Source organism: Podarcis cretensis (genome assembly GCF_951804945.1).
Source record: "Podarcis cretensis genome assembly, chromosome: 10".
Classification (NCBI taxonomy): domain Eukaryota; kingdom Metazoa; phylum Chordata; class Lepidosauria; order Squamata; family Lacertidae; genus Podarcis; species Podarcis cretensis.
In genome coordinates, this window is record NC_137179.1 from 37,254,557 (window position 1) to 37,280,424 (window position 25,868).

At 42.4% G+C, this 25,868-nt stretch overlaps 1 protein-coding gene and 1 long non-coding RNA gene across 2 annotated transcripts in view; both read right to left on the reverse strand.

The window, feature by feature from the left end:
- Positions 1–7,036: 7,036 nt before the first annotated feature.
- CRADD (CARD and death domain containing adaptor protein) overlaps positions 7,037–25,868 on the reverse strand; it is a 38,513-nt gene continuing 19,681 nt past the window's right edge. The window contains exon 3 of the mRNA XM_079993483.1: positions 7,037–9,210. Coding sequence (XP_079849609.1) covers positions 8,909–9,210 — 302 coding nt within the window. The 3' untranslated portion in view covers positions 7,037–8,908. The remainder of the gene's footprint in view (positions 9,211–25,868) is intronic.
- LOC307225589 lies at positions 11,129–15,029 on the reverse strand. Its single transcript, XR_013843100.1, has 2 exons — positions 13,657–15,029; positions 11,129–12,671 (listed from the first exon to the last, which is right to left on the reverse strand). It is a non-coding gene; the product is annotated as an uncharacterized lncRNA (long non-coding RNA).

The window sequence follows — 25,868 nt, forward strand, 5'->3', positions numbered from 1 at the left end:
CACCAGTGTTGGTGCATTACATACTGCAGCAGCTGGCATCTTGAAGCAGTTTGGAAAGAGCCTTCTTATGTAGGCTTTATCTGCATCTCCGTTTGGTTTGTGCAGCTGGTGGGTGAGATTCCGGTGCTCGTTGCATGCAGTGCCCAAAGAAACAAACACTGACGCACACAGTGCACCAAAATATTCATGCAATGGCCTGACATTCTAAGAATACAAACAAGAGGGAACAGATGCCTGACACTGCCAGCACAGTTGCTTCCCTGTTATATGCAATGACATTTTATGAGGAAGTTATCAAAACAGTACTGAGAAAATGAAAAGCTAATGTTAATTTAAGAGAAGACTTGTTTAAATTCTTTCGGTGTTCTGTTTGTACTCTATAGACTTGGCCACCTCTTGAGATATTGTCACCAAACTTGGCCCAAGGATTCCGGAGGTGGGAGGTAGTGGGTTTCATCCATGTTGCTTCAGAGACCATATTGCTGATAGCCCCTAACTTACAACTCAGTTGGTAGAGCATGAGACTATTAACTTTAGGATCATGGGTTTGGGGGCTTGACTAGATGGTCCTTGTGGTCCCTTCCAGCTCTATGATTCTATTATTCTACCCTGGAAGTGTAAAAAAAGGAAAGGAAAGGAGGTTATATGTTATCATAACAAAGATGCATAGGGCCAGCCATATATTTGTTTATTGAAATATTTATATTCCTCACTTGGTACCACCAATGGGATCCTCAAGGCAGTAACAAGCAGTCAAAAACCCCAACACGCAGAAAATCCCAACACAGAGAAAAAGGATGTTGAATCAGCATGACAAATTATGTTTGAAACAGGTTTATGGGTAGAAAGAAAACGAAAGCGCTACACTCATCGTTTCTGTAACTTTCAGTCACTAAGGCTGGTTTGCCAAAAAAAGAAGAAATAATTATGCTATATCTTGAAAGGGAAAATAAACCAGAAATGTAACAGATCTGCTGTGGTAACATTATGCAACCCAGAGATGAACCGACTGTGTTTCCTGTGCCTCCCCTCATTTAAGAGCAAAAGCCTAAAAGCAATGTTTAAAAGGGTTTTTGAAATGCTTCATCGTGGTATGGGAGACGGAGCATTATAAAGGGTCTTGTGCAATTTGACAACTCTAAAAAGGTAAAGGACCCCTGACAGTTAAGTCCAGTCGTGAATGACTCTGGGGTTGCGGCGCTCATCTCGTTTTACTGGCCGAGGGAGCCGATGTTTGTCAGCAGTTTTTCCGGTTCATGTGGCCAGCATGAATAAGCCGCTTCTGGCAAAATCAGAGCAGCGCACAGAAACGCCGTTTACCTTCCCGCCGGAGCGGTACCTATTTATCTACTTGCACTTTGACGTGCTTTCGAACTGCTAGGCTGGCAGGAGCAGGGACCGAGCAACGGGAGCTCACCCCGTCGTGGGGATTTGAACTGCCAACCTTCTGATTGGCAAGCCGTAGGCTCAGTGGCTTAGACCACAGCACCACCCGCGTCCCATTTGACATCTCTACAAAGCTATTAAACGTAAAGATGGAAACACAAGTTGCTTGGTCATACATAAAGTCTTGTTAAACTTTGAGATGCAAAGAGAAGCATTTTAGGGTTTAGACAAATGCACCTTACCCTGGAGGACATTCCATAAGTGTGGGAATGTTACTAAGAAGATCCTGTTATGTGCAAACCAGATCACTGTGAAGTATACACATCTATATTTTTGCTAGAAGAGAGTTTAATGGACCCAGATGGACACCAAAAATAGGAATGAGAAGGACCCCCTTGTTGTTATATGTGGATGACGCGGCCATCAGACCGGGTTTGAAATATCTGCTGAGGAAGTTTTCTGATTACTGTTTTGGAAATGGTTTATCCATTAATTATGAAAAATCTAAAATTTTAGTATTCGAAAGAAGCTTCTCCCGGTCTAAATGGGTGCTGGATGGCCATAACCTTGAACAGATTAAATACTTCAGTTATCTAGGGCTCACATTCCATCATATAGGATCTTGCAAGCACCACTGGCAAACCTCCCTTCAAAAGGCGGAGATCACAAAGCAAGCCATACTCAGATTCTTTTTCACAAAGGGCGGCAAATATGCTCCAGCATCCTTAAGGGTTTTCAACACAAAATCCTGTACACTGCAAATGTCTGGCATAATGGGGACCTGCCTAAGCAAGATGGCTTTCAGGCAAAATTTCTATGATCTCTGCTGCAGGTACCCAACTGTGTCCCCAAACCCATACTTTTGTTAGAAGCTGGTGAATGCCCAATTTCAACTAAAGCATGGTGGGCTGCCCTAAAACATTGGCTCAGGATTTCAGTATTTGATCTAGGGAAGGGTTTGTACCAACACCTGACCAATGAGTAGTTTGTCAGCAAATGGCAGAAAACCATGGCTAGAAAAGCCACCTCTATTGGTCTGTCACCCCCCCCAACTTTATTACCTGGGTTATGAAGGCGCCCTAAAGATGCTAAAGCAAAGATTATGGGACTTGCGATCTCGATCACACGCAGTCTGTAGTCCGCTGGCAGTAAGAGTACAATATGGGCATGTCTTTAAGTTAACACCTTACATTAAAAACCTGACAGTACCAAATTATCGAAGGTTATTCACCAAAGCCAGACTAAACGTATTTCCTTCTGCAGTGTTGGATGGCAGGTTGAGAGGAGTTCCCTACCAGGACAGACTCTGCTCATGTGCTCAAGACATCGATTCTATAAAATATATTTTGCTGCACTGTGCAAAATATGAGCAAGCCAGGGCTGAACTGATATTACGCTTGTTGGTACCTGTCCCAGAAAAATCAGAGGTTCACTATGTCAGGTTCCTATTGGAAGACCGGACAAATGCTAGAACATTAGCAGTGGCAAAGTTTGTATCGGTGGTTGCAAGAACCAATGATCTCTATCTTTAAGTCTGAACAAAATGCTTGTTTAACCTGGAGGTAGGCTGTCTGAATTGTGCATTGCTTTGTAATGATTTGTTGGGTCTATGGACTGTAATAAAGATTGATTGATTTGATTGATTGATTGATTGATTGATTGACTGACTGATTTTTGCACACCTACCAGTACTCTACCTGAGCAAGTTTTTTGTTTGCTGTTTGAATTGGTGCTGCCCTCTTGGCTTGTGAGTATATAAGTGTGCAATTCTATGCATGTCTATCCAGAAGTGAGCCCACCGAATTCCATGAGACTTACTCTCAGGACTGTATGACCCGATTCACCTTTTTAAAATTAGACTATCTAGGAATGTCCTAGCAAGTCTCATTTCAACTGAAAATGTCTCTCAAAGTTCTAAACTTCCTCCCAGAACAATTCTTCCAAGGGAGACTAGTCTTGTGCTTCAAGAAACCAGGTTATAATGGACCCATGGGTACGAAACCTGACTCTGCTCAAGCGTAATTAACATGCAAAGCATGACAGCAGTGTGCTTTAGCAACTGTTGCTAGAGTTACAGAGTTTGCTGCATCCATATCGTCCTGGTTTCCTTTTAGCATAATCCTCTCAACTGTGATGAGAGAACAGTAGCAGAAGAGTGTTGTAAAGCCTGAGAGCAATTATTTACAGACTGCTCTAAACAGGTTGTGAGTCCGTTAAGTCCTGGGCAACGAAGGGTGTCAAACCTGCATGCCGGTCAGAATTTGAAATCATGTTATTTGTACCTTTTTTCTTTTCTGATTTTTTTTAAACCTTCTGTTCCTTTTCTTCCATGCCAGAAGAAAACTATTTTTCAAATGATCCAGAAATCCTTTGTGTTCAAAGCCCATGTGATTTTTTAAAATAACATATTTTCTATTAAAGATTTACAAAAGTATGTGCAATGTCTCTTATTTAAGCTACATTTTCTACAGATCAGTTTCATTTGTTGAGACATTAGTGTTACCTTAGGAAGAAAGGGGGGAAAGAGGTGGAGGGGGGCATGGTGGTTGGGGTTGGGTGGCAATGCTTCTATTCTACTTTGTGTATGTGTGGGGTTTTGTGTCAGTGTTGCTTGTGTGGGTTCTCTTTACTATTTGCTTATATTCCTTTGGTGGTGAGAGAGGTTGGGGTTGGCCTAGGGTGTGCTTGTTTGTTTGTGATTGGCTGTAGTGAACTGTTTTCATGAGTGAGTGGGGTGGGTGGGTGTTTTTGATTCAGGTTAGCCATATTGATTTGTATGCTGCTGGTGGATTCTTGTCGTCTTGTTGGGCTGTGCATGTGATAAAGGGGAGCCATAGTGGGGTGAAGGCGTCTTCTATTTGTCCCCTTATCAGTTTCAGTTTATTGGTTAGTTTTTTCTAATAAGGCTGTTTCCCATACTATTTGATACCATTGGTCCATGCTTACTCCCGACAGGTCTCTCCAGTGTCTGGCTATGATATTTCTGGCTGCTGAGAGTAGGTGGGTAATGAGCTCTTTATGGTGTGAGTGGGCATTACTCTCTTGGAAGATGTTTAGTAGGGCCAGTTCTGGGGTGACTTCTAATACTTGCTTAGTTATTTTGAATATTTCTTGTATGATTGCTGTCCAGAATAGTTGGATTTGGGGGCATTCCCACTACATGTGGAAGTATGTGCCTGGGGGAGGTGCATCCTCTCCAGCATTTTGGTGAGGTTCCTGGGCGGATTAGCACTAGTTTCCTGTGAATTTAACTGTGGAAACCCTCAGTGTAGTAGTTAATGCAAGTTGTTTCTACTACTGCTAAGGAAAATCGCTTAGAGGGATGGCTGAGCTGTGGTTTCCGCAGATGTTGGCCAGCTCCCACCAACTCCAGCCACCATGGCCAATGGCGAGAGTTAATGGGAATTGGGGACCAGCAATATCTGGAGGGCCACAGGTTAGCCACCCCAATATAGAACAGTGTTGTAAGGAAGGCTGGAGAAACTTTTTCCTATGAAGCTGACCTACACAGGGTGAACTGAGCTAATGGTGGATAGGGCCAGATCAGAGGGTAGGCAAATATTTTCTGTGCCACCCTAGCCCTGCACTCTCTGTCCTGTGCACATATATATGAAGTGGAAGTGTTTCCCAAAAAGTTAGTCCAGTACACTGGTCTCAGTCCCCAGTTGTAAGGTAAGTTAGTGTTTTCTTCATAGTACCAAGGGGGGGGGGGAGCCCAGGCTGAGAGATAGTGGCTTGACAAGGCCATTCTAGAGCTCAGCGGAGATTCAAACTCCACTGGTAATTCACACTTTACCACTATAGTCATACCTGGGGTTACAGATGCTTCGGTTTGCGCAATTTTGGGTTGCGCGCCACGCTGAACCCAGAAGTACCAGAACGGGTTACTTCCAGGTTTTGGTGCTTGCACGTGCGCAGAAGTGCTAAATCGTGCTTTGCGCACGCGCAGAAACATCGATACGCAACCCGTGCATGTGCAGACGCAGCGCTGTGGGTTGCAGATGCTGCGGGTTACAAACGAGCTTCCCACATGGATCACGTTCACAACCCGAGTGTCCACTGTACTACATCATTTCTTTGGTACTTACAGAATAGCACCCCTACCAGACTACACTTCATTTGTTGACAGCTCAAATATACATTCCCATGGTGTTCAAACAAGATTGACAGATGAGAAACAAGACCCCAAGGCCAAACTGGCTTACTGATTACACATTTGGGAAGCAGATACTCTTACATAATTATCATCATGATAAAATTAAAATTTGACTGGAGCATAAATTACTTCAAGTGGTGCTGCGCTCCTTTATAGAGAATCAAAAATAAATACTTGATGGTGTGTTTCTTGGAACTGTGGGCAGGAAATTGGGCTGACAGACATAACCCACAGAGTCAACTTCATGGCTGCAAAATGTTTCTGACTGAAAATATTTAGTCAAACGTTTTTTGCAGCATTTTTTTTTAATCTACAGAAAATGTTTAGGGATTTCTATGGAAATCTAGCATTTCCAATCTAAAATATTTTTTTATTGCTGGATTTATTTATCATAATAGAAAGCCTGTGATGTAGGGGAAGAACACTTTCCAATTCTTCAATTTTTCACAGAAAACTTTCCATTTCTTAAGTTTATTAGCAACCCTGAATGGCGACCAACTGCAAATAAAGTATTGGACAAGCTTAGCAGTTTCTGTAGCTTTGTTTAGTAGAGACAGACAAAGCAAGCATGCAAAATTAGATCACACCCTAGAAGAGGGGTAGGAAACCTCTGGCCCATGGCCAATATGGGCCCATCAGGGGGTCCAGTTTGGCCAGCAAGGCCATTCCCTCCAAATGATGCCCAACTGGCAATCAGCTGGTGTCACTGGTGACATCAACTGAAGAGCAAAACCTTCTTGGAAAACCTACCTCATGCTGATCCATTCAACCTCTGAAAAGGATTAGCATGGGACAGGCTTTCCAAAAAAAGAGCAGGTCTGCTTTCCTTGCTGCTTGTACAGCAAACCTGAAAGCAGACCTGGTTTTCCTCTTCATTGCTATATGACAGAATAGGATGCCTAAAGCTGCTGGTGTCTGTTTTAGGCTTCCGCTCTGAGAGAGGCTGCTCCATCACACTGCAATGAAGAAACATGTGCTTGCCTCACTGCTCGGTCCCCATTCCTCTGCCCTCAGATGGGAGAGTGGGGACTGACTCAAAGCAGGTTTCTCCCACCCTTTCAAAGATTGCTCTAGCAGTGATCTTTAAAATGGTGGGAGAAACTGCTGCAGAGAGAACATACAGTCCTCACTCTCCCCTGCTTAAATGCTATAACAGGGACTGAAAGGGATTTTGACAGGTGGGGCAACCCACCTGTCAAGTCATGTGGTGTTATTTGATTGACATGTGGGTTGCCCCACCCACCTGTCAAAATTGGCCTACAAGGTGAAGCCAGGTAAAGATCTGCCCTCCAGAGCCACAAAGGTTCTCCACTGCTGGCTCTAGGACATTAGAACATTTTTCAGTTAATCTCCTCCATCTGTGTATGGAACTGAATTACCGTATTCACTTGAATCTAATGTGCCATCAAATCTAATGCGCACCCTAATTTTCGCAATGGAATTGGGCCAAAAAAGGTTGGTGTTCATAACTTTTGCATGAATACAGAACATAGCAACATTCATTTCATTTATTTAATATACTACTCTTCATCTGTAGATCTCAGGGCAGTTCACAATATAAAAACACAAAGAACATGTTAAAAACAAGACCAAGAAACCACAAACCAAAACCCGCTCCCCCCCCCTCCCACAAACACCTTATACACGAACTGGGCACATCTGGGCACTTAGAATTTGAGAAACTACCTTCAACCATACAGAGAAACACCCACATGAGCACTAATCAGGTACCAGACTAATACCATTATTTTCAACCATGCCTTTTAATGGATATTTTGAGCCTCAACAAGTCCAAAACATTTCAAAAATATTGGCCATTCTATATTGCTGCTCTCTTTATAAATGTATTACAGTGGACCCTCCAGATACAAACTTAATATCCCAGGGGTCCATGTTGTTGTTGTTGTTGTTTAGTCGTGTCCGACTCTTTGTGACCCCATGGATCAGAGCACGCCAGGCACTCCTGTCTTCCACTGCCTCCCGCAGTTTGGTCAGACTCATGTTTGTAGCTTCGAGAACACTGTCCAACCATCTCGTCCTCTGTTGTCCCCTTCTTTCGGGGTCCATACATACCCCGAAAAGTCCGTATCTGGAGGCACTGCTTCTGTGCACGCACGTGCAGTGAAACCTGGAAGTATACACTTCTGGGTTTGCAGCGCTCATAACTAGAAATTACGTTACTTGAAGGTAACGTAATCCGAGGTACCACTGTAGTAGGATTTTAGTATTTCATTTTAAGCTTTTGTAGATATTAAAGCAGAAAAGTGGTCCATAAAACTGAATCAAATGTAATCCATTCCGGAAAAATGTTCGAGTTCTGAAACGTTCTAAAACGAAAAACTCAATAGCCGACAGCTAGGCCTCAGGATCTTGCAGTCAGCGGAAGACGCATGGCATGTTCAACTTCTGAGGCGTGTTCGAAAACCGAAGCATTTACAGTGTTTGAAAACTGAAATGTTTGTTAACGGAGACGTTCGAAAACCAAGGTACTACTGTAGTAGCTTTGGCACATAAGCTCCTACAGGTGGATGCCCTTCTACTTTCTAAACAAAAGGTTGACAGCTGCAGTTGTTAGTACAGTGGTACCTCTAGTTAAGAACTTAATTCATTCCAGAGGTCCGTTCTTAACCTGAAACTGTTCTTAACCTGAGGTACCACTTTAGCTAATGGGGCCTCCTGCTGCTGCCGCGCCGCCAGAGCACGAGTTCTGTTCTCATCTTGAAGCAAAGTTCTTAACCCGAAGTACTACTTCTGGGTTAGCGGAGTGTGTAACCTGAAGCGTCTGTAACCTGAGGTAACAATGGTTGCAGCCGCTGGGTGTCAGCTGTGTGGAAGAGGAGTCTCCAGGACGTCACTGACAGGAGATGAGAGGCTGGAAACAAGGCAAGGAGTGCTTAGACTTGGCACTACACAGGTGCATGACAGCTTACTGGTTTGGGAGCACTTCATGAAGCGCTGCCTCTGGCTGCTGCCTCTGTCACTTTGCATTTCCTAATGCAAGGATGGGAACTTGTGGCTCTTAATAATAATAATAATAATAATAATAATAATAATAATAATTTATTTATACCCTGCCCATCTGGCTGGGTTTCCCACACATAGGTTGCTGGACTAAATCATCCCTGACCACTGCCGCTGATGATGAAAATGGATCAAAGGCTGTGGGAGCTCCTCTACCCCAATTGCTGCTCAATGGCACCAGTTTCTTCCTACCTGTAGTGCTACCTCATGAGTGGCTACTTCAACTGCGTGCTTATATCCATTTCAAAAGGGACTGAAGCACGCCAAATATTTTCCAGTTCTGTGAACATGTTGGATTCAATTTCATACAGAGGGGGCTTTTGAGCCTCCAGTCACACTAGGGGGTCACTGGAACATCTGCTGGATCACAGAAGAATCCACTTCTCCTGACTTTAAGCCAGTACACAGGCTCTCCACGGTAGCTTTGTTCCCAAAACGCTGCCTCCATAAAATGAATGCGCTCACAATCTGTGACTGGATATTGTAGGAGTGATTGACTTTACAACGATAAATGTCATTTTGCGTCAATCCCAGGGACAATACGATGCACTCCCATTCAGGTCCAAGTCTCCTAGCAAGCTTGTTGATCTGCTGATCTGTTGGTGGACTCTTCAAAGCGTCTCGAGGAATTCCAGGTATCTCATCATCTAGAATAAAAGAAAATGTACATCGCTATGAAAAATTGTTACCACTTTTAATGCCACATTGTTACTGGGGAACAATCAGCTAGTAACCAACAATCATTAGATAGGTATCATAAATAAATCTCATTCAGTAATAGAGTCAAAATATCTGCACTTCAGGAGTCCATGGGTCCAAAATAGAGTCCAGTAAGTGTCCCCACAACCCAAAGTTTCCAAAATATACAAATGTACCAGTGCTGATGAATACCGAAAGAAGCACATAGCAATTTCACATTTTCAACTGTAGAGAAGTAGCGTTTGAGAGATGTGGTTAGCTTGATCCATCTATATTGTGCAGGTTAGGTCCACTGGACATGTGTGGTGACAAAGAAAGTTAAAAGTTCCAAAGTAGAGAAATACCCAAGTTTGTTTAAAGAGGGTGAACTAAGAACCAACTGAAGTTCCATTGCTACTACTACACCTGAACCTAGAAGTAGTAATCCTTCTCGAAGCTCAGAATGCAAGTGTTAGTACTGGCTTCCTTTTCCAATTATAGGACTGGTCCTTCGCTTCTGTTGCCTTGGAAATTGTATCAAAATGGGTGATAAACACCATTCAATGGGCACTAATTATAATGGTAGGATATGAATGTGGGAAGTAGGGAAACGGGCAGCTCCTTACAAAACAGCCTTATTCTGAAAGACATTTCAGAACTCCAGGATCATGCCGGCAACCCCACATCAAAGCAGCACAGTAGTAATAATAAAAATACAACTCCTACGTCATTGTCAAAAGTTTTCATTTTCTTTTTTTTTAGGAAGAGTATAGATAGATATGCAAGGCTTAGCAGATAATTTGGATTGTTCAGAACAGATTGTATAAGAATATTACAAAGTTCTTTTTAGATGGAAAGGGCAGCTACTATTACAACCATTAAAAAACAACAACAGTATTCAATTTTTCAGATAACAAAAACTATCCAACACAAACAGTAAGAACTTGAAAACAGATCTTCTGTCAAAAACATAGCATTCTGTGGGATTCAGTCTTCCACTTTTAAAAAAGACTTTTTAATGGGCTTTATAAACAGGGATCATAGGAATAATAAGTGATATAAATAATACTGATTCTCATGCCATTTGTACATCACAAAAATAGAATAATAAATCTGCAGTAATATCTATGACATATATTCTTTATTAGTGGTCCATGTACAAGTTCTTGGTTCATGGAGTGGTTTTAATAATAACAATAACAAAGGGGAAACAGGACAAAACATAGTTAACATATAACATTCAACCACCTAATCATGAGCCCTTATGGTTGTGCTTAGATTAATTATGAGTAATAGTCATTTTTTCCTTTAAATTACCAGTGAAACAATATAAAGTGTTGGTAGATTTACAAATGTGGGAAAGGGGTTGAAAGCAAAGATAGTAATTTATGTTTATATCAACCAGATTGAGCCAAATGCTGGTAGTGGAGCTTCTTCGTTTTCTGGAATACAGTTGTACCTTGGATCCCGGACGCTTTAATACTCGGATGTTTTGGCTCCTGAACACTGCAAACCTGGGAATGTTCCGGTTTGCGAATGTTCTTTGGAACCTGAACATCCAATGGGGCTTCCGCAGCTTCAGATTGGCTGCAGGAGCTTCCTGCAGCCAATCAGAAGCCGCGCTTGGTTTCTGAACATTTTGGAAGTTGAACAGATTCCATTTGAATGCCAAGGTATGACTGTACTGGCAAATGTTATAAAATTTAATCACAGCGGGGTAAAGCAATCTTTCTGTATCTTTCCACCTATCAACTGTAGCTTATTTGTTAATGTCTGAAGGAAAGCTGTTTCCTAAACTGTTCTGTCTATCATTGTGCCAGAAAGGTCTTTCCATTGTACAGTTATATTACGTCTCGCTGCTTGTAATAAATTGCTTATTAATTATTTATTATGTAAATCAAGATTGTTGCATTGAAATATATTTAATAAAGCTAACTCTGGTTTGACTTCCAATTGTTGTTTTGTTATTTTATTCATTTCTTGGAATACTGAATTCCAGAAAGGCTGGAGACCAGTCTCCCCCAGTCTGGACGACAACTCTCACCATCCCTGACCATTGGCTATGTAGTGCATAATTAATATAGAATTTGTTCCCACAAGTTGAGGTGCTGGTTTCTAGCCTACATGTCTTTTTAAAAAGATCAGCACCACTCTACATGCATCTTGCTATTAATGGTATGAGATACAATGTCTACTCAAGAGGGATTGTGGCTTTTTCAGAGGCACGTGGCTGCAGATGCAAACAAGATGATGGATTAGGTAGATATTTTTGGTCCAATTCAGATTGTCTTAAAAGTCTAACATGTACACATTTCAAAGGAATAAGCTCTTGCTTCAAAGGTGAACATACTGGATGTTAAAAATAAGTGTTCTACTTTTTTGCAATAGTAAATAGCCCATTATTGCTGGCTGCTTCCTTTTGAACTAGATGACATCATGCAAAAATCTCAACATCTCTTTGTGGTGGATATAACAGATAAGACCCTTGCCACAAACAATATTTCACTATCACATGCAGAAGTGTGTGTGTGTGTGTGTGTGTGTGTGTGAGAGAGAGAGAGAGAGAGAGAGAGAGAGAGAGAGATGGAGGAATAATAATCACAACTATCTTAAAGCAGTTTATTCTTACTCCCTTCAAGATACCATCAAATAGCAATTTAGCATTTTGCTAGTGTTCTTTAAGTAGTCAATCATTACTATAACTGAAAAAGCCAAACAATTTCGTTTTCCATGCTAAGTATTGTATAGCTAAGCTCTTTTCATTTTTACTTGACTGGAAATATAATGCAGCTGTCAGGCAGACAAAAGAAAATCTATATAGGAAGGGAACACAATACTGTAGAAGGCCTGAGAGGTGTGATATTACGTCCAATTCAGAAACTTCAGCTTCTTATACTGCTTGCAATCATCACATTGTATGAAGCAGGCATTACCACACAGCTGTTTAGTGAAGTCACTCCCCAAACCCCTGTGTGCGCTACCAAAGCCTTCCCCAACCTGTTTCCCTCCAGATGTTTTACATTACAACTCCCATGAGACTCAGCTGGCATAAATAAGAGTACTTGGCTTGGACCATGGCGTTCTGGATTCAGATGGGTGGCTTTGGCTATGACACCTTCGAGCCAGAGGCAAAGATGCTAAAGCACTCTGCTGATGCAAGAAAGAGGTCGTTCTACATACAGGGGTTATCATCATCAGACAGATGAGAAATGGTTGTATGAATTCTCTTCCTGCTACAGCTGCAAATTTGAGAGGTTGATTTTTGGGTTCTAACCTTACTGACACCCAAAACCTGGTGCACACTTCGTGGCAACAGTGAGACATCCTACCATGGCGAAATAAACAAACTAAAGCACTGAAGGTTCAGTTGACTAGGCCTTCTAGCCTGAGAAAAGAGATAAGGTAGAAGTACTTGCGGCAGAAGTGAGAGCTGGACCATAAAGAAGGCTGATCGCCGAAGAATTGCTGCTTTTGAATTATGGTGCTGGAGGAGACTCTTGAGAGTCTCATGGACTGCAAGAAGATCAAACCTATCCATTCTTAAGGCAATCAGCCCCGAGTGCTCACTGGAAGGACAGATCCTGAAGCTGAGACTCCAATATTTTGGCCACCTCATGAGAAGAGAAGACTCATAGAATCATAGAATCATAGAGTTGGAAGAGACCACAAGGGCCATCGAGTCCAACCCCCTGCCAAGCAGGAAACACCATCAGAGCACTCCTGACATATGGTTGTCAAGCCTCTGCTTAAAGACTCCCAAAGAAGGAGACTCCACCACACTCCTTGGCAGCAAATTCCACTGTCGAACAGCTCTTACTGTTAGGAAGTTCTTCCTAATGTTTAGGTGGAATCTTCTTTCTTGTAGTTTGGATCCATTGCTCCGTGTCCGCTTCTCTGGAGCAGCAGAAAACAACCTTTCTCCCTCCTCTACGTGACATCCTTTTATATATTTGAACATGGCTATCATATCACCCCTTAACCTCCTCTTCTCCAGGCTAAACATGCCCAGCTCCCTTAGCCGTTCCTCATAAGGCATCGTTTCCAGGCCTTTGACCATTTTGGTTGCCCTCCTCTGGACACGTTCCAGTTTGTCAGTGTCCTTCTTGAACTGTGGTGCGCAGAACTGGACACAGTACTCCAGGTGAGGTCTGACCAGAGCAGAATACAGTGGCACTATTACTTCCCTTGATAGACTCCCTGGAAAAGACCCTGATGTTGAGAAAGATGGAGGGCACAAGGAGAAGGGGACGACAGAGGATGAGATGGTTGGACAGTGTTCTCGAAGCTACCAACATGAGTTTGACCAAACTGCGGGAGGCAGTGGAAGACAGGAGTGCCTGGCATGCTCTGGTCCATGGGGTCACGAAGAGTCGGATACGACTAAACAACAACAACACTTGCGGCAGAATAAACACTAGTAGTGGCTAGTAGGTGTGCCAGTGGTGGCCATCTGACCTTCTGCGTTGCTGCTGCACATTGGGATGGAGAGGGGATTGGCTCCACTGTTGCATTTGCACCATGTCATCCTCACCACCTCCTCACTGCTTCCCCTTCTCCATCTCAGTCTGTTGCAGTGACACAGGCAAGAGGAGGTCAGAGGTGTGTGCTGCCAACCCACCACACTGCCTGCTACTGGTAAACAGTGCCCAGTTATACCCAGCTCTACCGTTCAGACAAGCAGTAGCTTGGCATGGAAGTAGCAGTGGATGGGCCCTGTTAGAAACTGGCATATTTTAATAGAGAAGTGGTTTTTCAGAGGGCTGTATGATGGGAAATATGTAATCTTAAGGAGCTCCAAAATGTTTGTCCTGCGTTAAGGAATATTGATGGGAACAGAGCTGAGAGAGAGAAGAAACAGTGCGATAAATTTAGTTAAGCTATTTCTGATTGGGGGAAATGCTTTTGCCCATCTCTCAGCATTTTCTTCTAGTTCCCTGTTTGTGATCAAGACAGGATTTCCATGCACAGCGGACATACACGAATAAGCAGGTCACTGCAGAGGTTATGCTTGTACTGAAGCAACGATTTGTTAATGGAGCACAGCGGGAAGGTCTCCAGTGATTCCTAAAAGGCCATATGTTCCTCGAAGCACTGCAGCTATAGCAACCGCTCGCCACTTGCTTTGTTTCCAGGAAAGCACTGTTCGGTGCTGGTTTTGCTCAAGCCTTTTTATTAGATTATAAACTCCTCCAGATAGGAATTCCACACTTTGCTACGGCATCACTGTAGCTGCTTCTTCTACAGTTCCACATGGCGAATGCCACTTTAAAATTGTGGGAACTAGGCAAACGAAGTGTTTTGTGATTTGTTCAGGAACAATGAAGATAATAATACAAGGGCAATTAATTTAGAAAAATGTTACGTGGAGATGTGTAAAAAATACAAGGCATATTTCAAGAGTGGTAAATACACGTATCTAATCATACTGTACATAACAAATGGATTTTGGCTTTAAAAGAGGATTAGACAAATCAGTGGTGAATAAGGCTATCCGTGGCTACTAGCCACCAAATTAAACAGCTTTAAAATGGAATTAGAGGAGGATAAGTCTACTAGTCATCATAGCTATATGCTACCTCTAGGAACAAAGGCAGTATGTATTTGAATACCAGTTGCTAAGAATTTCAGATGGGTAGTGTGCTGTTGCTCTCAGGTCCTGCTTGTGAGCATCTCAAAGGCATCTAGCTGGCCAGTGTGAGAATAGGATGCTGGACCCTTGGCCTGGTTCAGCAGGCTCTTTTTATGTTCTATGTTATATATATATTCAGTAAAGTGAGATATTAGAGAGAGAGAGGGAGAGAGAGAGAGAGAGAGAGAGAGAGAGAGAGAGAGAGTGGTACCTTGGTTCTCAAACGCCTTGGTACTCAAACAACTTGGAACCCAAACACTGCAAACCTGGAAGTAAGTGTTCTGGTTTGCGAACTTTTTCCAGAAGCTGAGTGTGCTCCATTTTGAGTGTTATGCTTCTGATTTGAGTGCTACGCTGAGGTCTGTCTGTTTTTGCTATTCATTTTGCATTTTTGTTTTTGCGGCTCTTTTTTGCGTGTGACTGTGTGGAACCCAGTTCAGCTACAGATTGATTGATTGTGTGACTGCAGTATATTGTTTATTGCTTTCATTTTATGGATCAATGGTCTCATTAGATAGTAACATTCATGTTAAATTGCTGTTTTAGGGGTTGTTTTTAAAAGTCTGGAACAGATTAATCCACTTTGCATTGCTTTCTATGTGAAAGAGCGCCTTGGTTTTGGAACACTTTGGTTTTGGAACTGACTTCCGGAACGGATTAAGTTTGAGAACCAAGGTGCCACTGTATCTATAATTTTACACTGCAATGCCTTAAGAGAGAGGTAAACAAAAGATTGTTCCACGGTCATGTCCACAGTCCCAACAGAAATAATAACTAATGCAAATAAAATAATTCTTTTCACATTTGCTAAAGTCTACTTAATTCTATTTTTATAGCACAACTGTATGGTCACTGATGCAGTTTTTTCTCTAACAAAGAAGATAAAATCCTCCAAGGGAGGAGAGAATTCAACAGCCCGCAAGTCCGACATGCAATGGATATGTGTAGCCATGAAAGGTTAAATGCATTCATCTCCCTCAGCAAGAAATTCAAAATCACCCACTGAATTAAGTGATAAATCTGCCCTGAATGCTAGAGTGGCTGCCGCTGGGAGTGTGAAATGCTAAAACTGCAAAATCATCTTTGTAACAAACGCAGAGAGGAAGAACAGGGGGTCCAGGGGGGTCCACACAAGGGATGCTTTAGGAGTTGATCACATAATACGACTTACAAGAATAAGTGCCGGTATATACCAACTGGTAAATGTGGCAAGGAGCATCATTTTTGAAGTCACCCACATTACAGTTTTAAAACAAAGAACAGGTTACATTTTGTGCCCCCAAGCCAACCCCATGAGAAATTACGGCCGTAAACAACAGCTGAAAGATTAGGACATGAGGCGATTTAATGCTAGGTGCCCTTGGCAGCACAAACAAAGGCACAAGGCCGAAATCTGTGTAACACACTGGTAAAGATTCGCAGATTCATACTGAAATAGCCTTTAAAACAACTATTCTCCAATTTGTCCTCTTTGAAACAGATGCTCATTTCATCAAGCCAACACAGGTAAAAACAGTCTTTGGTTTTCTGTACAATTTGAATATTTCAACAGCCACAACAGGAAACACATAACCAAAGGCGCTGATTCACTCGACTTCATGGAAACCAAGAACTCCTAAAAGGACAGGGATGGTAGATGCTTTCCTATTTATCTAACTAGAGATTTTTTCAAGCAGAGGGGTAAGGCAAGAAGTTAAAAATAGTATATTAGCGGGGACATGGCTGCGCAGAGCTCCTGAGGATGGCTAGCACCAACTGCACTACCTGTTAGTCCCTGCACTGCTGCTGCCATGATTGGGGGGGAATCAGGGGTGTCCAGCATGACAACCGAGGAGGCCAGGCAGGGCCTCCTGCACCCCCCCCCAACAACTTCAATCCTGCTGGGACCGAGAGCACCCCACTGACAACCTAGCGGAGCTCCGGGGCATGGAGGCCTCCGGAGCCAGACACAAAAAACAAGAAAAACAGGAGGCAAGACAGAGCTACCCCCAGCTGAGCACCAACTTACCGCCACTGCTGCTGAAACCACTGCCACCACCATTGCCAAGGAAGAGAGGTAGGAGGGTACCGAGAGGGCCAGGGACACCACAAGGAATCACTCAGCCTAGCCCAGGCCCGACCCCGAGCCTACCTCCCTGGCGGCTAGTGCAAAGAGCAAGCCGGGGTCCCAGAAGAACCGCACACCAGAGACCAGCCTGGGGAAAAACAAATGCGGCGCAGGCCCTCCCCTGCTGGAATTTATTTATTTATATTATTATTATATTTTTATTTTTTTCTTTGAAGAACTGTAATGGCGTCCATGCAAGAGGCCTGAACCACTGAAGACCGTTGGACCCGACATCCAGGTCCCGTGGGCCCCACAGTGAAATTAAAACTGCATATGAGTCAAAATTACCATCTCCACTCTAGAAAAGGAAAACCAGATGCAACTAAAACAAATAGAGCAACTCCAAGAGGAAAACACATGTCTGAAAAATAAATTAGCTGATATGGATAGCTGCCAAGAAAGAGAAAGCATGGAAGCGAGAATTAAACTAGCAGACCCTGAAGATCACAGTAGACGCTGCAATATCCTCCTCCGCAATTTTCCCGAGAAAATGGAGGACGAAAACCCGGCCAATCTCATTGTATGCTGGCTAAAAACCACAATTCCAAACCTGAAACTCAAAGTAGACGATCTGGAAAGGGCACACAGAGCTCTAAGACCCATGCCAAAAGCCAACGCCCCTCCATGAGACATAATCATGTGCTACAAAAAGAAAGAATAAATATGGAACAACCTCAGAAACTCAACCAACCTCCGATATGGAGAAAACCCAATCCTGGCCTTTCAGGATTTATCTCATGAGACCCATAACTGAAGAAAAAACCTACGCCCATGTATCCAACGTCTTCAAGAAGCAGGAACAAGCCTTGGGACCCCAAATGCAGCCATTTCACTTCCCCCTTTGTGTAGGCAGGCAAATAAACCGAGAAGTCTTCAGTTAACCATAGTTTTCTGTTACATCAAGGTTTCCAAACAAGCCACATTATGAAACCATGCTTTGAAGCTGTTCTGAAGTTGTTAACCATAGCTCCACGGTTTATAAATAAGGAGAAATTAAGTTTAACTGGTTTGTTTCATGGTTTTTGCGAAGGGAGGAACAAAGTGGCTGACTGTGGGGTCATAAGGCTTGTTCAAATATTGGCTTAATAAACTGAAATATGATATTCTGAATGCAGTCTTTATGATAAACAGTGGAGCTCTCATGGTAATCTCACTCCTTTTTCTCTCTTCGCAAAGCCTGTCAAGTATCATCTATAGGATGCTTGCAAAACAATCAACTAGACTGGGCAAAATTCTCATTACGGCGATTGCTAAAGAAGAAAATTTGCACAGGCAGCATCACAACAACTGAGGTCATGGATCTGGGATTTCTGCTACAGCTGTTTGCTCTTGCAATCATAAAAATAATTGCCATTTACGAGAGGTGGTTATATAATGCAGTTAAGCTCAGAGATTACAGTAAAACAGTTACAGTTATTTTTAGTTCCAATTACAACCAATGCTGCTTTGTTACAGAAAAACACTCATCAGAACATCTAGCTTAGCATACATCTAGTTCAGCTTTCCAATCCATGAGTGGCAAGGCAGATGTCCCTGGGAAGCTCATCGGCAGGGCATATATGCAGATATCCCTCCACTACAACATGTTCCAAATATCTGTCAAACTGGCTGCTGCCTGGATAAGTTTGCAATGGGGCCGGGGCCAAGGCCAAGGGTCGGCTCTTGCAAAGACCCACCCTCCAGCTGGGGGACCCTGGAGATCTATGAATGTCCTGTCAGTGGGAAGAAGGAGAAGAAGCAACCTCTGCTTATCTTGCTCTCTCCATGCAAATACAGCTTGGGCTCAGAGGAAGAGACCAAGTGAAAGGGCAGCGGCTATAGAGTGGTGCCTCTGCTTACAAACTTAATTCGTTCCGGAAGTCCGTTCTTAAGCTGAAACCGTTTGTATCCTGAGGCGCTCTTTCGCTAATGGGGCCTCCCGCTGCGTGTGCGTCTCTGGAGCATGATTTCCATTCGCATCCTGGGGCAAACTTTGCAACCAGGAGCAGCTACTTCCAGGTTAGTGGAGCTCGTAACCTGAAGCATTTGTAACCAGAAGCGTTCGTAACCAGAAGTACCACTGTAGTAGAAAGGTTAGTAGACCTACTTAGGGAGAAATGATGCTCAGAGCCAGTGTGGCGTACTGGTTAGTGTGTTCGACAAGGATCTGAGAAACTAGGGTTCAAATCTCCACTCAGCCATGCAAGACACGGGGTAACCTCGGGCCAGTCACCATTTCTCAGCCTAACCTCACATTCACAGGATATAAAGAGGAGGGGGGAAACCCACATATGATACCTTAATCTAGTTGGAGGAAAGGTAGGATAGAATAATACAGTGGTACCTTGGGTTAAGAACTTAATTTGTTCTGGAGGTCCGTTCTTAACCTGAAACTGTTCTTAACCTGAAGTACAACTTTAGCTAATGGGGCCTCCCGCTGCTGCTGCGCCACCGGAGCACGATTTCTGTTCTCATCCTGAAGCAAAGTTCTTAACCTGAGGTACTATTTCTGGGTTAGCGGAGTCTGTAACCTGAAGCGTCTGTAACCCAATGAAATAAAGTAGCAAGCCCAAAGAACAGCCAAAACCTGGAGCTAGCACTGAAAGGAACCTCTGTCTTTTTTTCAGAACTGAAATCAAGTCAGTGTAAAACCATCTAACCGCGCTCAGCACACCTGGCCCCTGAAACGAAAGTTCAGTTGAAAGATGACCCCACTCTACTTATCTATGACGAGCTAAAAAAGATCTTGAGATATACCTTCCCTAAAAAACCCGAAGCCTTCCTTCTAGGGATGGTTGGGAAGGAGATTAGACAAGAAGATCAAACCATGTTTCAATACGCAATGGTAGCAGCCAGGATACTGCTGGCGCAAAACTGGAAAACCCCTAATATTCCAACCATCAGGGACTGGCAATCCAAATTATTCGAATATATAGAGTTAGCAAGGATGACACAGAAGAAGTTCAATTACTTTTGCTGTTTCCTTCCCTTTTAATCTACTTGGCTGATAGGTTTCTGTTCCACCTTTCACTCCAAAAGGATGTTTAGGGAATAGACACACGAGACTTACCTGGGAGCTATAGACTGCTTACTAATCATGGGTTTTCAACTTGAGCCTATATTGTAGCGATTTGCAAACAGTTGATGTGGACACTCCGATGGGCCTGCAGATAGGGATCTTGTGAAATATTCTGCCAGGGTACGGAAGGGTGGGTGCTGGTAAGAATGCCACAAGATCAAAGTGGGATTCACTTCCAGGTCAAGGGTAAAAAACAACATCATCAAAAATCAAAGGGCGAGTCCTGAAAAGAGACATAAATTAAACTCCAAAGGCCAGGCAACATAAGAGAGTAAATAAATACAATGATTTCCCTGAATTCATGCAGCATAGCAAAGGGAGGATAATGTATCACGGGAGTATTATATCAATTCCTTGTCCACGGAGCACCCCTTCCAAAAATGTTTACTGGTTCTGGGATCTCTGTATGCTTATTCTGTAGGCAGATACAGTGGCACCTTGGTTCTCAAATGCTGAAAACCCGGAAATAAGTGTTCTGGTTTTCAAACGATTTTTGGAAGCTGAACATCTGATATGACTGTCGGCTATTGTTTCCGGGGCACCTGCACCAATCAGAAGCTGCCCCTAGGTTTTCGAACATTTCAGAAGTCAAATGGGCTTCTGGAATGGATTAAATTTGGTGCTTTTGTTTTTGCTATTTATTTTGCATTTTTGTTTTTGAGGCTTTTTTGGTTAATTTGTTTTTGTGACTGCGTGCAACCCAGTTCAGCTACTGACTGATTGTGTGACTGCGGAAATGAATAAAAGCCCCGCAATGACTATCATCAGTGCAGGTAAGAAAAAAAATTAATTTTTATTTTTTATCATCTACAATACTGTCTTATTTATTTTACAGTACAGTACATTGATTATTGCTTTCATTTTATGGATCAACGGTCTCATTAGATAGTAAAATTCATGTTAAATGGCTGTTTTAGGGGTAGTTTTTAGAAGTCTGGAACGGATTAATCCATTTGCATTACTTTCTACGGGTAAGCATGCCTTGGTTTTAGAACATTTTGGTTTTGGAACGGACTTCCAGAATGGATTAAGTTTGAGAACCAAGGTACCACTGTGCAGTGATAAACCTTTGAGGTCAGTACCAGCCTTGTTACAAAACTGAATCCTAGGAGTAGCTAAAGTAGTAACTAAAAACAGAGGCTGATTGAGATGACAAAGCGGTTTATAAAAAGATAAATCAATGAAATCAAGAAAAAATAGAATTGCAACCCTACTTTAAAACATACAAAAGTTAAAATATCAAAATAGATTTATATTACCTCAGCTTTCTAAGTATCTGGGTAGGCTTGTCTAAACAGGAATGTTTTAAGCAGGCGCTGAAAAGTGTATAAGTGATGTCGCCTGCTTGTTCTCAAGAGGCAAGGAGTTCCACAGTGCAGGGGCAGCCACACAAAACGATTGAGTTCTTACAAATAGGGAACAGGTGTTGTGTGGCACCTGTAGTTGTGCCAATTCCACCGACCAAATCAGTTGAGTGGGCACATAGGAAGGGTGGTGATCTTGTAGGTAAACTGGTCCCAGTGCACTTAAGAGGTCTTAATGGACATAGCAACACGAGAGAAGGATTCAAGAAAAATCCATTTTACTCTATACCAGGGGCTGGCAACCTTCTAGGGGGGCAATGGGCACATTTAGAATTTTGATGGGTGCCAGTCAAAAAATGGCAACACAAAGTGGCTGCCACACATAAAAAGGCAAAATAATAGACAGGAACAAAAATGCTATGGGGACTGTGGATTTTTGAGGAGATATTTGCTGAGAACTTTCATAAGACTTTCTGACGGCTGCACTGGTGCCTCAGGACAACCCCCCCCCCCCCCCACCACAGTTAATCTAGTTTATGCATTTTAGGTACCCAGAGGCTGTGGCAAACATTGATACTGAGAGTACAGTTCAGCATCCTTGAAAATCTTTGGTTTTATTTTAATTTTTTTCAAAAAGCAAACAACTTTCTTTCAGACTGATCCTTGCAATCCCAGAGGCCATGTTCCATTTCAGGATATCTGGCTTGTCAACCGTTTTGTTTATGCAGTGCTGGTGTATCGGGTTCATATCCTCCCACCCACCCATCACATGAAAACAGGTTCCTGCTATGAAAATACTCTCATGGAGCTCTGGCTCTCAAGCAAAACAATACTAGGGAATGCAAACCACAGTCCAAAACAAACCTACTGTAAACCTAGTATAGTATTGACCACTTATAAATAATTAACCAGCACATGGATGGGGTTCCCACAGGGACTCAAAACACAAGCATGAAAAGAAACTGCAGATCCACAAAGCGAATAATAGAGTTTAAGAAACTCTCGACTCCACAGCTGATACACCCTGACCACACAAATGAGATAAATTATGGCCTATAAATGCAAGCTTTTCAAGACAGAAATACGACTCCATTACACAGAGACAGGTGTATGAACAGTGAGATGTTTTATCAGTTGCTGGTGAAAAACCCATTGTGATGCATGGGGGAGCAATTGCCACATCATAGGTACCTCAGAGAGAATAGTAAGGAAAGGAAGAAAAATAGATACACAAGTCCTTCATGGGCCTCCTGTAGTTGCTTCCTTCTACAGAAAAGCCTTAAGTTTACACACTTGCCCAATGTGTGTCACTGTCCAATAGGAGAGAAGAAGTTACATGCAGGTGTGTGCAAGGAGCAGCATGCTTGTGGAAGAGAAGGGGCACGGCGTTATTTACCGTATTTTTTGCTTTATAAGACTCACTTTTCCCCTCCTAAAAAGCAAGGGGAAATGTGTGTGTGTCTTATGGAGTGAATGCAGGCTGCGCAGCTATCCCAGAAGCCAGAACAGCAAGAGGGATTGCTGCTTTCACTGCGTAGCGATACCTCTTGCTGTTCTGGCTTCTGAGATTCAGAATATTTTTTTTCTTGTTTTCCTCCTCCAAAAACAAGGTGCGTCTTGTGGTCTGGTGTGTCTTATAGAGCGAAAAATACAGTAAATCATTGTTAGAATTATCAATGCCCTGCTGTATAGGGTGCAAGTGTACACATTATAAAAATAAGACTTATTTCAATTTGCTGCAAATACAGTACAGTAATACCTCTGCGAATGTTGGCCTTGTCTAGCGTCCATTCTGGCAGATGTCAGCGGCAAACCCGGAAGTACCGGAATGGGTTACTTCCGGGTTTGCCGCTCGTGCATGTGCAGAAGTGCTAAATTGCGCAGAAGTGCATGCGCAGAAGCACAAACCGCTCCACGCGAATGCGCAGATGTGGCATCATTTTCAGCTAGTGGCCGGGGCTCCGGAACGGATCCCGGCCGCAAAATGAGGTACAACTGTACATGACAGTGGCACAACATAAGCAACAAAAATATATACATTGGTAAAACACAAAGTAGCAATGTACTTTGTCCAATTTACTGCCACTGGCTAGAGAGGTAGAAAAAGCAATCGTGTAGGAAAGGCGATATAGAAAAAGAAATGCAGGGGTGTCTAGCAGCTTTAGGATACAAATTAAGTCCCTCCACTGCCTTGAAGACCATGCTGTTCTTAATAAGCTCCAAATTGCCTGCGTTGAGTACATGATCTCCTCCAACACATGTTGTACTATAAAACTGCTGGTGAAAGCCTGGAGCTCCTGAATAATGCAAAAATGAAAATAAAAGTCTGCACTACATGACCTAAGACTACGTTCCTCATCATCAGCAATTTGGTACTGTTGTAAGCTAATTCACAGAAACACAGCCTACATTCCACAGGATGTTCCATAGGAAAGGAAGGGTTTTGCAAAGCAAAAACAAATAAAAGGACCGTGGTATCCCTGAGAGTAAGAAACACTTGAGAGAAGTTTGGTACAGCTATTGTACCAAACAAGAGCTGTTCTAGCAACCAGTACCAAGATGTTTTATATTATTTTATGCCTGAACTTTGTAGAGTTTGTGTTGACCAATAAAATGAAGGCTATTGTCCTGCACACTACTTACAAGTAAGCACTTTTAAATTCAGAGGAACTTCCTGCTGAATAAATGTGTACAGGATTGGGCTGCAAACACAAATAAGCAAGATTTCATGCGCCTTAGGAAACTTAATACAACTACTATAGTTATACAACCACTATAGTTACAACTATTAAGCAGTTTCTTCAGACAAGTTGGGGCAGGCTTAACAAATACATGCATGTCTGTCAAGCAGCAAATACGGTAATTTTCTTGCTCCACTTTCATGTCAGTTTAACAGATTTTATGTAATATGGGACTTATAGTACTAAAAACAAATGCAACACTCTAAATAATACAAATAATACTAAAAACAGAGTGTACAAATTTTACTGACAAAACATCCAAAGAAAATTTTAATAAAGGAAAAAGCTAATGAGAAAAATAATCTATAAGCAGAGAAACCTCCTGGTTGAGACTTTAAAGTTACTGGCCTACATGGATTATTGATTTTTACTATTAATTCTTTCTGTTTGAAATACTGTATTTTACAGCTGTTTTAACACAGCAATAATTCACCACAGAGGACCGAAGACTGCACATTTCCAAGACCAAACTACATTTTGACCAATATACATATAAACCCATAGTGATTCACGTTGTCTTACAATGCATAATCTCTGGAGACCATTAAATATAAAATTCTCTGTCGCCACATAGAACTGATTTGTGCTAGTTCTACAAGCAGCTTTTTAATGCAACTTACTTTTATTCGTTTTTCAAATACCAAACAATGCAACACAACACATAATTATTGAAATGGGGAGTGCATCGCACAGTTCTCCTGAAGTAGTTACACTCATCATATCTATCTTTGAAAAGTGTCCTTCCAAAGTCTTCCATGAGAACCCAGAGGTCCGTACCAGTATTCCTTAGTTGCTGCTTATGTAATAAAACTTGATAAAACAGCATAGAATTTGCCCATGTCTTGGATTTTCCTACAGCCTTGAAGTTGGTTAGTCAACTTGCCTTAAGAGCTGTTGATATCAAACTGCCGTAAGGTCAGCATCCAAAGTTCTTCTGAATTTGGCTATTGTGCACCTTGTCAAAGTTATCAGATAAGTTATTAGTTCTTTTGGCCCAAATCCCAATTATCAGAATCAAAAAACAGAGAGAAGGGCAAATTTTGGATTTGGAAGAATAACCTGCCAAAATTGTTGAACTAAAGGGCAATTTCATAGCACCAAACCGTGGCTTAATATTATTTGCAAACCAAATACCAACCAGAACAAAGGAAGTTCCACTCACCACTGTCCATAATTAAAGTAGGTGATAGCAAGATCTGCAAAGCAGGGCAATCGATTGGCAGCGGAAAGAGAGGAGGAGGAGGATATGGGTGAGTTTAATAGTGTGTTAATACTACACTCCACTTTATAGCCTGAGATCAGATTCAAGGTGTCACCGAAAGCTTCACATCTGTCTAGATTTTAATTTGTTTAAGAAATTTCAGATAACTCTCACAATGCCAGGATCACAGTCTTTTTCTAAGTAGTTTTATTTCGCCTTTATCCAAAGCTTGCCTTTATCAAGTCACTCTACAAAGCAAGCGGGGGGTGGGGGGGGGGTGGGGGAGCAAGAAGGGCTATATACACGTAAGAGGGTTGTTTGGTGGGTTTGTTTGAGTTTTGAAAAGCAGATTATTTCAAGCATGAGACTTTGAGTCGTCTGTTGCAAATCTAAGTGCTTCACAGTTATGCAGCACTCTGGATTTCCTAGAGATGAGATTCTGAGAAAGAGGAGGGGGGTGGAGGGAGCTCTAGCATTAAAAACACAAGGGTTTTGTAAACCAAACAGGAGAGCTTGGAAAGCCTTGCCCTTTTACAGTTTCCTGCCTTCTTGGAAATCTCTCACTGTTGAACACATTGGATTACGTG